The sequence below is a fragment of the Salmo salar genome, chromosome ssa11 (assembly GCF_905237065.1).
Source record: "Salmo salar chromosome ssa11, Ssal_v3.1, whole genome shotgun sequence".
NCBI classification, from domain to species: domain Eukaryota; kingdom Metazoa; phylum Chordata; class Actinopteri; order Salmoniformes; family Salmonidae; genus Salmo; species Salmo salar.
In genome coordinates, this window is record NC_059452.1 from 105,132,356 (window position 1) to 105,143,362 (window position 11,007).

An 11,007-nucleotide genomic window follows, 5' to 3' on the forward strand; every position below is an offset into this window, starting at 1 on the left:
TGTGAGAATGCTATTCATTAACTACAGCTCAGGGTTCAACACCATAGTGCCCTCAAAGCTCAGCAATAAGCTAAGGATTCTGGGACTAAACACCTCCCTCTGCAACTGGATCCTGGATTTCCTGATGGGCCGTCCCCAGGTGGTAAGGGTAGGTAACAACACATCCACCACGCTGATCTTCAACACAGAGGCCCCTCAGGGGTGAGGGCTCAGTCCCCTCCTGTACTCCCTGTTCACTCATGACTGCACGGCCAGGCACGACTCCAACAACATCATTAAGTTTGCCGACAACAACGAGACAGCCTATAGGGAGGAGGTCAGAGACTTGGCCGTGTGGTGCCAGGACAACAACCTCTCCCTCAATGTGATCAAGACAAATGAGATGATTGTGGACTACAGGAAAAAGAGGACCGAGCACGCCCCCATTCTCATCAACTGGGCTGCAGTGGAGCAGGTTGAGAGCTTCAAGTTCCTTGGTGTCCACATCACCAACAAACTAACATGGTCCAAGGACACCAAGACAGTCGTGAAGAGGGCACAACAAAATCTATTCCCCCTCAGGAGACTGAAAAGATTTGGCATGGGTCCTCAGATCCTCAAAAGGTTTTACGGCTGCACCATCGAGAGCATCCTGACTGGTTGCATCACCGCCTGGTATGGCAACTGCTCGGCCTCCGACCGCAAGGCACTACAGATGGTAGTGCGAACGGCCCAGTACATCACTGGGGCCAAGCTTCCTGCCATCCAGGACGTCTATACCAGGCGGTGTCAGGAAGGCTCTAAAACTTGTCAAAGACTCCAGCCACCCTAGTCATAGACTGTTCTCTCTGCTACTGCACGGCAAGCGGTACCGGAGTGCCAAGTCTAGGTCCAAGAGTCTTCTAAACAGCTTCTACCCCGAAGCCATAAGACTCCTGAACATCTAGTCAAATGGCTACCCAGACTATTTGTATTGCCCCCCCCCCCTCTTTTACACTGCTGCTACTCTCTGTTGTTATCATCTATGCATAGTCACTTTAATAACTCTACCTACATGTAAATATTACCTCAACTAACCGGTGCCCCCGCACATTGACTCTGTACAGATACCCCCCTGTATATAGTCTCCACATTGTTATTTTAGTCCTGTTCTTTAATTACTTGTTACTTTTAGTTCTTATTTTTATCCAGCAACTGCGTTGTTGGTTAGGGGCTCGTAAGTAAACATTTCATGGTTAAGTCTACACCTGTTGTATTCAGCATTTCATGGTTAAGTCTACACCTGTTGTATTCAGCATTTCATGGTTAAGTCTACACCTGTTGTTTTCTGCATTTCATGGTTAAGTCTACACCTGTTGTATTCAGCATTTCATGGTTAAGTCTACACCTGTTGTATTCAGCATTTCATGGTTAAGTCTACACCTGTTGTATTCGGCGCATGTGACTAATACAATTTGATTTGATTTGAATTCTCTAGGGATATTAGATCCAATGTTGATCCAGGCACAACGTTTTGGGCTCCCGAGTGGTGCCGTGGTCTAAGGCACTGCATCTCAGTGCTAGAGGCGTCACTACAGACACCCTGGTTTGATTCCAGACTGTATCACAAACCGGCTGTGATTGGGAGTCCCATAGGGCGGCGCACAATTGGCCCCAGCGTCGTCCAGGTTTGGCCGGTGTAGGCCGTCATTGTAAATAATAATTTGTTCTTCACTGACTTGCCTAGTTAAAATAAAAATAAAGGTTAAATAAAGGTTAAATAAAGGTTACGTTCAAAATACAATGTTAATAAAAACTGTCTTCACCGGCATAACAAATGAGACATCAAAATATTCTGGAACATTTCTCTCAAACACCTTTTTTTTCTAGGACTTGGGCTGTTGTTGCATTGCAATCGTTATCACAACAACGGTTCAACACTTGACTGTCATTCGGAAAATTCCTTCCTGGATCAGAGGATGATGTGTGAACTGTGAAAATATCATGGAGTAATTCAACAGCTTTTCACCAAATTGCGCATTCCAACAAGTATTATGCATAATTATTAATGAGTATCGATTCAGGTTTGTAAGTATCAAGGTAAGGTGATTCTTTTCGGGTTTAGAAGCATTTGATTTTTTCAATTGCAATTATTATTATTTTGGATTTGTGTGCCAATGAAAACAGTTTTCACCGCTTAACATAAGACAACAAAATGTTACGTTTTGAGATGTCTTTACAAAAAAAAAAACAGCTAGATCCACGATTCTTACAGCTTTCAACTGATTAATGCTTAATATAACCACAAACTTACACTGCCATAACTGCAAATCCATCAAGACACCAACCATGATAAAGGGTTAAACATACGTTTTAAATCAACTTGTGAATTTTATTGAATATATCTATGATCCCCCCCCGCCTTATATCTTAATGTAATGACATAAAAATAAATTGGCAGATTATTATTCAATGACTGATCAACAGCTGTAACAAGTTCTCCAGTGTAGGAAATGCTCACCGGTACCCTAATTTCTGGAAAGACCCATAAACAGCAGAGTTATTGTTCCAGCTTTCCTCTGGTGTGTATCACCCTTCTCTCCGGTCCGTGGTTAAGCCAGAGGGGTCTGTGTCATAGTCTGTTTGTCTCTCTGGTGCTACGGGGGGGAATTTGGCTCTAACTGCCCACATTGCGTTCCAAATTGCACCCTACTTTTGACCGGGGCCCGCAGAGCTCTGTAGAAAAAGAAAAAGGTAGTGCACTACATAGGGAATAGGGTGCAATTTTGGACTTATGCCCTGTCTCTGGTAAACAAAGGCCCTAATACACTTCACCCCCTCTCCTCCTCCCCTCTCTCCTCCTCCCCCTTCTCCCCTCCCCCCCCCAGCAGGGAGCTTTTTTTGTTGTGTGTGACGTGTCTTGTCTCACAGAGCTTTGAGGAGGTTCTTTGTCTGGTCAGAGGGCAGTGTTACGGAGAACGGTTTATGGACGAGACACGGGTACCATAGTTGAGTGGATTAACAGTGTGTGTGTGTGTGTGTGTGTGTGTGTGTGTGTGAATTTTGTGGGTGCGTGATTGTGTGTGGCAGTACGAAGTGGTCATTCAGCTGTCGTGTTGGTGTTCATGACTACCACAGCTGTCTTGTAGGATATGGATACACCATGTGTAGGGTGTGTGAGGGTGTGTGTGTGTAGGGTGTGTGTGTAGGGATGGTTTGGGGTCAGGACTGTTTCCCATCTTGCTGGAAGGGAGATAGTTCCCATTCTTCTTTGGATGAAGAGACACAGGTCTTTGTTTAGGACTTACTAATGTAATATTTGATCAATGTATGGTTTGATGGTTTGCCATGTATACATTTCATTATCTGGTTTATATTGGCAAAGTATATGAGTATCGTGTATATATATCACACACACACACACACACACACACACACACACACACACACACACACACACACACACACACACACACACACACACACACACACGTTTGTCTATGGGCATGCCCCCAGACAGGGCAGCAGGTGCAGTAAAAGGATCAGACAGAGACTTCATGAATTTAGTATAAATATTTAAAATATTTTATAAGCCATCGTAAAAATCTCGACACTCAAAAGCAAAAAGCTATTCATTACAAAAGAACCTCGAATCAAGTCCGTTCATTTCAAATCGCAATATCGACCCAAAAAAAAAAAAAATACTTACAAAGACATTTCATATTTTCAAAAAGTTCAAAAGTTTTGACATTTTCGTATAAAAAAAAAAAGTATCGGTATTAAAACAGTTTTGCATGCAAGTGTTGACAGATATGAAAGACATTCTATGTCAAAAGGGAGAAGCATTGTGTAAAGTGGAAGCATTTGCTCGTCCAATACAGTCTGGTGAATCAGTGTTGTGACAATATCTAATGTCACAGTCGATATGTAATAGAAGACAGTAGTAGTTTAAAACAAAACAAATCATAGAATCCAGAACACTAGAATCCATCATCGGGAACATTTAGAACCCCCGGAATCATACAGTATGAATGAATTACACAGTAAACAGTCACAGCACTACAACACCATCGTCTCCATTCGTTCAGAAAGCACCTTGGCGATACCGTCGTTTACGGCAGGCAGAACACACATATAGCAATATTGCACAAACTACAGTCAGTATCACTTAAAGACGATATGAAATGTATCACTTTTATGTGCCGTGATAGTGGAAGTTCTACCCTTCTCCTCTTCCTCCTCCTCCCCCTCTTCCTCCTCCCCCCTCCTCCTCCTCCCCCTCCTCCCCCTCTTCCTCCTCCTCCTCCTGTTTCAGTCTGAGGCGGGGCAGGGTTGCAACAACTCATTGTAAGCCTTTGACACTTTTATAGAACTTGTCTGTCTCAACAGGTGGATCTGCTAACAGAGTCCCTAATGGTATCCTACACATTTTACAGTCTATAGGGCTCTGGTTAAAAGCAGTGTGCTACGTAGGGAATAGAATACTATTCGGGACGCACCCTAAGGAATGGACCGTCTAATAGTTAAACTGTCATATAGAATGATGTATATTTCCACTGTAGAAGCCGATTGTACAACAGGTTGACAGTTGGACTCAGAACAGTACCTTATAGGGCTATAGGGAAGTTAGAGCGGTATGGAAGGTTACGTGATTGGCTAAGAAACAAACTATCACTAGGATTCTGCAGTGTTGGGTTCCAGTGGAACACTAGTCACTGTGGATACCGTAGAATTAGAACGCGTTCTATGGTTCTGTAGTTCTATGGTAGAACCCCCTGGTTGAGGTCAGGTTCCATTGGAATGAAACCACAGCAGAAATTCCACAGAACTAATCGACTGATCTGAACCACAGATAAAAGAATGTTTTTGTTTAATGAGCGTGAGGAGGTCAGACTCACAGGCAGCTGTTGGTATTGCTTGACTGTAACTATGCGGCTTAACGTACACAACCACAGTAATGTCAAGCTGAAGGGACTTTCTAGAATAATACCATGACATAACAGTCTTACAGGGAAATCAGCCCCTGATGTCGTTGTAGGTTTGGTTTACAATAGATTATGCAGCCACTTCCACTGTTAAAACCTCACCTTCATTTCCCTGAATGTGTGTGTGTGTGTGTGTGTGTGTGTGTGTGTGTCACTCAGCCCTCTCTCACAACACAATATGTAACAAGGACAGGTAAAACTCCGACACTGTAGAGCTTTACTTCACATGTTCCAGTCGCTGGAGTCACAACTGGTCTTCACAAAGGCCTTTCACCGGCAGAAACAATCGTTGACAGTAAAAAGAGTCATTTTCATTTCATTTCAAACCGCCTTTAGTCTTCAGTGTTTTATTTTATAGTCTTTCACTCCAACAGACAGTGTCTCTGTGTATCTAGAGTCATAGTGTCGTCACGGTGACTGCCTCAGCAGAGGACAGTTCACAGGTCAAAGTTCACAAAAGTTCCAAGGCCGCTCAGGAAGAACCACGCCCACTTCCTGCCCCAAAAGAGGACGCAGGAAGTAGGACCGAGATCCAAAACGACGACATCTCATCCCCTCGTTTCACTGGGCACTAACCTCGGACCACATGGTCTTTGATCGTCGTCGTTGTCCCGTTACCCAAAGTGTTTCAGCAGAGGGTCTTGAGCGCCCCGGAGGCGCAAAGCAGCGTCTGCATGTGGTAAGGGGGCGGAGACACCAGATCCTCCTCCACCGCTTGCTCCGCCCTGAAACTGAACGGCTGGAAGGGAACCTTCTTCTTCAGGATTTGACCGATGCCCATAGAAGGGAATTTACTGCCGCGGTGATAAGGGCTGTCTGGCTCAACGCTGCCCCCAGCGGACGGAGGACTAAAAGCAGATGATGGGTTGAGGGGGGAGAATGCTGATTTGGGCGGGGAGAAGGCTGAGCCTCCTGGGGGGCTGCCGAAGGTGCTGGGGGGACTACAGCTAGTGTCTGATCCACACCAGTCACCCGAGTTAGAGGAGGACTTTTTCGGCTGGGGGTTGACGATGAGGACAGGGGGGCTGGGGATGGTCGCCTTTTTTAAGTAGGAGGAGTCAGGGTGAAAGGCGGAGACGTGTCGCGGAGGTGAGAAGGTCCCATTGGTCAGTTTGTACCAGGGTGTGGCCGAGGCAGGAACAACGACGTCGTCGATTGGCTCGGCTTTGGAGAGGGAGTCGTAGGAGTGCATACCGATTGGAGAGGGAGCCGGAGGGGCGGGGATGTGGTCTGGGCTAGTATTGGCCGCCTGGAGAGTTTCGAGGCGCCTGATTGGCTGTGGCGTGCGGGGGAAGAGGGGGTGGATCTCTAGGTATTCCATGGAGGACGAGGCGACGGTGCCGGACGGGGCGAGAGGAGAAGCACGGTGGAAGTTACCTGTCACCGCTCGCAGAAGACCTGAGAGAGAGAGAGAGAGAGACAGAGAGAGAGACAGAGAGAGAGAGAGAGACAGAGAGAGAGAGAGAGAGAGAGAGAGAGAGAGAGAGAGAGAGAGAGAGAGAGAGAGAGAGAGAGAGACAGAGAGAGAGAGAGAGAGAGAGAGAGAGAGAGAGAGAGAGAGAGAGAGAGACAGAGAGAGAGAGAGAGAGAGAGAGAGAGAGAGAGAGAGAATATGTTAATGTCAGCCACTACATTCTATAACAGTGTTGCCCTCTGGGCCGACATGTATCTACCAGACCTGGGATCAAATACTGGTGTATCTGGTATATATATTCTGTGTATTTGGGTAGACCAAAACATGTACTTTTACTTTAGTATTTTAATGGTTATTTGTAAAAAATAAAAAATAAAAATATTCATTGTATTTAAGAGGATTATCAAATACTTATTTCAAATACTAATTTCCAAATGGGTGAGTGTGTGTGTGTGTGTGTGGTAGATGTCTTTAGTGTGTGTGTGTGTGTGTGTGTGTGTGTGTGTGTGTGTGTGTGTGTGTGTGTGTGTGTGTGTGTGTGTGTGTGTGTGTGTGTGTGTGTGTGTGTGTGTGTGTGTGTGTGTGTGTGTGTGTGTGTGTGTGGTAGATATCTTTAGACAAAACACATTCTGGTTTGATCCATAAATACACAGATTGAGTTTGAGGAGCTCCTTGGAGACTGAGCGCAGACGGAGAGGGGGGGAACGAGGGAGGAAGAGAGAGACAGAGGGATGGAGAGAGAGAGGGAGAAGGATGAGAGAGAGAGAGAGAGAGAGAGAGAGGGAGAAGGATGAGAGAGAGAGACAGAGAGAGAGAGAGGGAGAAGGATGAGAGAGAGAGAGAGAGAGAGAGAGAGAGAGAGAGGGAGAAGGATGAGAGAGAGAGAGAGAGAGAGAGAGAGAGAGAGAGAGAGAGAGAGAGAGAGAGAGAGAGAGAGAAAGGGAGAAGGATGAGAGAGAGAGAGAGAGAGAGAGAGAGAGAGAGAGGGAGAAGGATGAGAGAGAGAGAGAGAGAGGGATGAGAGAGAGAGAGAGAGAGGGGGAGAAGGATGAGAGAGAGAGGGAGAAGGATGAGAGCGAGAGAGAGAGAGAGAGAGGGAGAAGGATGAGAGAGAGAGGGAGAGGGAGAAGGATGAGAGAGAGAGAGAGAGAGAGAGAGAGAGAGAGAGAGAGAGAGAGGGGAAAAGGATGAGAGAGAGAGAGAGAGAGAGAGAGAGAGAGAGAGAGAGCGAGAGAGAGAGAGAGATTCGCAGCGAGCAGGAGAAGGGGGGTGGAACAATATATTTCTCAGGAGGGAGAAAGGAAGAGATACACAGCATGGCCTTCATTTTAGTCTATGCGGCTATTTCAGCCACACCCGTTGCTGACAGGTGTATAAAATCGAGCACACAGCCATGCAATCTCCATAGACAAACGTTGGCAGTAGAACGGCCGGTACTGAAGAGCTCAGTGACAACGTGGCACCTTCATAGGATGCCACCTTTCCCACAAGTCAGTTCTTCAAAATTTTGTCAAAGCCTAAGATCATCACTCTCTGGAGTGATGAATCTGACAGTCGAATCTGGGTTGGGCGAATGCCAGGAGAACGCTACCTGCCCGAATGCATAGTGCCAACTGTAAAGTTTGGTGGAGGAGGAATAATGGTCTGGGGCTGTTTTTCATGGTTCAGGCCCCTTAGTTCCAGTGAAGGGAAATCTTAACGCTACAACATACAATGACATTCTAGATGATTCTATGCTTCCAACTTTGTGGCAACAGTTTGGGGAAGGCCCTTTCCTGTTTCAGCATGACAATGCCTCCCGTTCACAAAGCGAGGTCCATACAGAAATGGTTTGTCGAGATCGGTGTGGAAGAACTTGACTGGCCTCAACAGAGCCCTGACCTCAACCACATCAAACACCTTTGGGATGAATTGGAACTGCGACTGCGAGCCAGGCCTAATTGCCCAACATCATTGCTCACTAATGCTCTTGTGGCTGAATGGAAGCAAGTCCCTGCAGCAATGTTCCAACATCTAGTGGAAAGCCTTTCCCAGAAGAGTGGAGGCTGTTATAGCAGCAAAAGAGGGACCAACTCTATATTAATGCCCATGATTGTGGAATTAGATGTTGGATGAGCAGGTCACCCTCTTCTGCTAATTGGGTCAACAGAGGAGGGTGACCTGGGAGATAAGAGAGGGGGGGAGAGAGAACAGGCCTGTACAGGTTTTAAACGGCATCAACTGATCTGCTCAGATATGTCAGGAAAACATCTTCTCTCTAGTAAAATGAAAATATACTGTCTTTGTCCTTTTGGTACTGGGGGACTGAGTTAAGCAGTTCTTCTCTCTAGTAAAATGAAAATATACTGTCCTTGTCCTTTGGGTACTGGGGGACTGAGTTAAGCAGTTCTTCTCTCTAGTAAAATGAAAATATACTGTCTTTGTCCTTTTGGTACCGGGGGACTGAGTTAAGCAGTTCTTCTCTCTAGTAAAATGAAAATATACTGTCTTTGTCCTTTGGGTACTGGGGGACTGAGTTAAGCAGTTCTTCTCTCTAGTAAAATGAAAATATACTGTCTTTGTCCTTTGGGTACTGGGGGACTAAGTTAAGCAGTTATTCTCTCTAGTAAAATGAAAATATACTGTCTTTGTCCTTTGGGTACTGGGGGACTAAGTTAAGCAGTTCTTCTCTCTCTTATACCATGTAAATAAAAACACTAATGTTCCATGGCCACAAGACCAGGGGCCTTTTGAATGTTACCCTACGAGGTACTGACTACCTGGTGTCCCAGGTCTAAATCAGTCCCTGATTAGAGGGGAATCACCCACCTGATGTCCCAGGTCTAAATCAGTCCCTGATTAGAGGAGAATCACCCACCTGGTGTCCCAGGTCTAAATCAGTCCCTGATTAGAGGAGAATCACCCACCTGGTGTCCCAGGTCTAAATCAGTCCCTGATTACAGGGGAATCACCCACCTGATGTCCCAGGTCTAAATCAGTCCCTGATTACAGGGGAATCACCCACCTGGTGTCCCAGGTCTAAATCAGTCCCTGATTACAGGGGAATCACCCACCTGGTGTCCCAGGTCTAAATCAGTCCCTGATTAGAGGGGAATCACCCACCTGGTGTCCCAGGTCTAAATCAGTCCCTGATTAGAGGAGAATCACCCACCTGATGTCCCAGGTCTAAATCAGTCCCTGATTAGAGGAGAATCACCCACCTGGTGTCCCAGGTCTAAATCAGTCCCTGATTACAGGGGAATCACCCACCTGATGTCCCAGGTCTAAATCAGTCCCTGATTACAGGGGAATCACCCACCTGATGTCCCAGGTCTAAATCAGTCCCTGATTAGAGGAGAATCACCCACCTGGTGTCCCAGGTCTAAATCAGTCCCTGATTACAGGGGAATCACCCACCTGATGTCCCAGGTCTAAATCAGTCCCTGATTACAGGGGAATCACCCACCTGGTGTCCCAGGTCTAAATCAGTCCCTGATTACAGGGGAATCACCCACCTGGTGTCCCAGGTCTAAATCAGTCCCTGATTAGAGGAGAATCACCCACCTGATGTCCCAGGTCTAAATCAGTCCCTGATTAGAGGAGAATCACCCACCTGGTGTCCCAGGTCTAAATCAGTCCCTGATTAGAGGAGAATCACCCACCTGGTGTCCCAGGTCTAAATCAGTCCCTGATTAGAGGAGAATCACCCACCTGGTGTCCCAGGTCTAAATCAGTCCCTGATTAGAGGGGAATCACCCACCTGGTGTCCCAGGTCTAAATCAGTCCCTGATTAGAGGAGAATCACCCACCTGGTGTCCCAGGTCTAAATCAGTCCCTGATTAGAGGAGAATCACCCACCTGGTGTCCCAGGTCTAAATCAGTCCCTGATTACAGGGGAATCACCCACCTGATGTCCCAGGTCTAAATCAGTCCCTGATTACAGGGGAATCACCCACCTGGTGTCCCAGGTCTAAATCAGTCCCTGATTAGAGGAGAATCACCCACCTGATGTCCCAGGTCTAAATCAGTCCCTGATTACAGGGGAATCACCCACCTGATGTCCCAGGTCTAAATCAGTCCCTGATTAGAGGAGAATCACCCACCTGATGTCCCAGGTCTAAATCAGTCCCTGATTACAGGGGAATCACCCACCTGATGTCCCAGGTCTAAATCAGTCCCTGATTAGAGGAGAATCACCCACCTGATGTCCCAGGTCTAAATCAGTCCCTGATTAGAGGAGAATCACCCACCTGGTGTCCCAGGTCTAAATCAGTCCCTGATTACAGGGGAATCACCCACCTGGTGTCCCAGGTCTAAATCAGTCCCTGATTACAGGGGAATCACCCACCTGATGTCCCAGGTCTAAATCAGTCCCTGATTACAGGGGACTCACCCACCTGATGTCCCAGGTCTAAATCAGTCCCTGATTAGAGGAGAATCACCCACCTGGTGTCCCAGGTCTAAATCAGTACTTTAAGTACCCAATGACTACTGCTTCATGATGTCATGTGATACATTATGTATAATATATACACTACCGGTCAACAGTTTTAAAACATCTACTCATTCAAGGGTTTTTCTTTTCTTTTTTACTATTTTCTACATTGTAGAATACTAATAAGTGTAGACATCAAAACTATGAAATAACACATATGGAATAATGTAGTAACC

At 46.3% G+C, this 11,007-nt stretch overlaps 1 protein-coding gene across 2 annotated transcripts in view; it reads right to left on the bottom strand.

Moving 5' to 3' along the window:
- Nucleotides 1-3,602: 3,602 nt before the first annotated feature.
- Nucleotides 3,603-11,007, bottom strand: part of LOC106606614 (hormonally up-regulated neu tumor-associated kinase homolog A) — a 46,692-nt gene continuing 39,287 nt past the window's right edge. For both annotated transcript variants that reach the window (XM_045690245.1, XM_045690246.1), the window contains exon 10: nt 3,603-6,341. In XM_045690245.1, the coding sequence (XP_045546201.1) occupies nt 5,572-6,341 (770 nt within the window). In that variant the 3' untranslated portion in view covers nt 3,603-5,571. The remainder of the gene's footprint in view (nt 6,342-11,007) is intronic.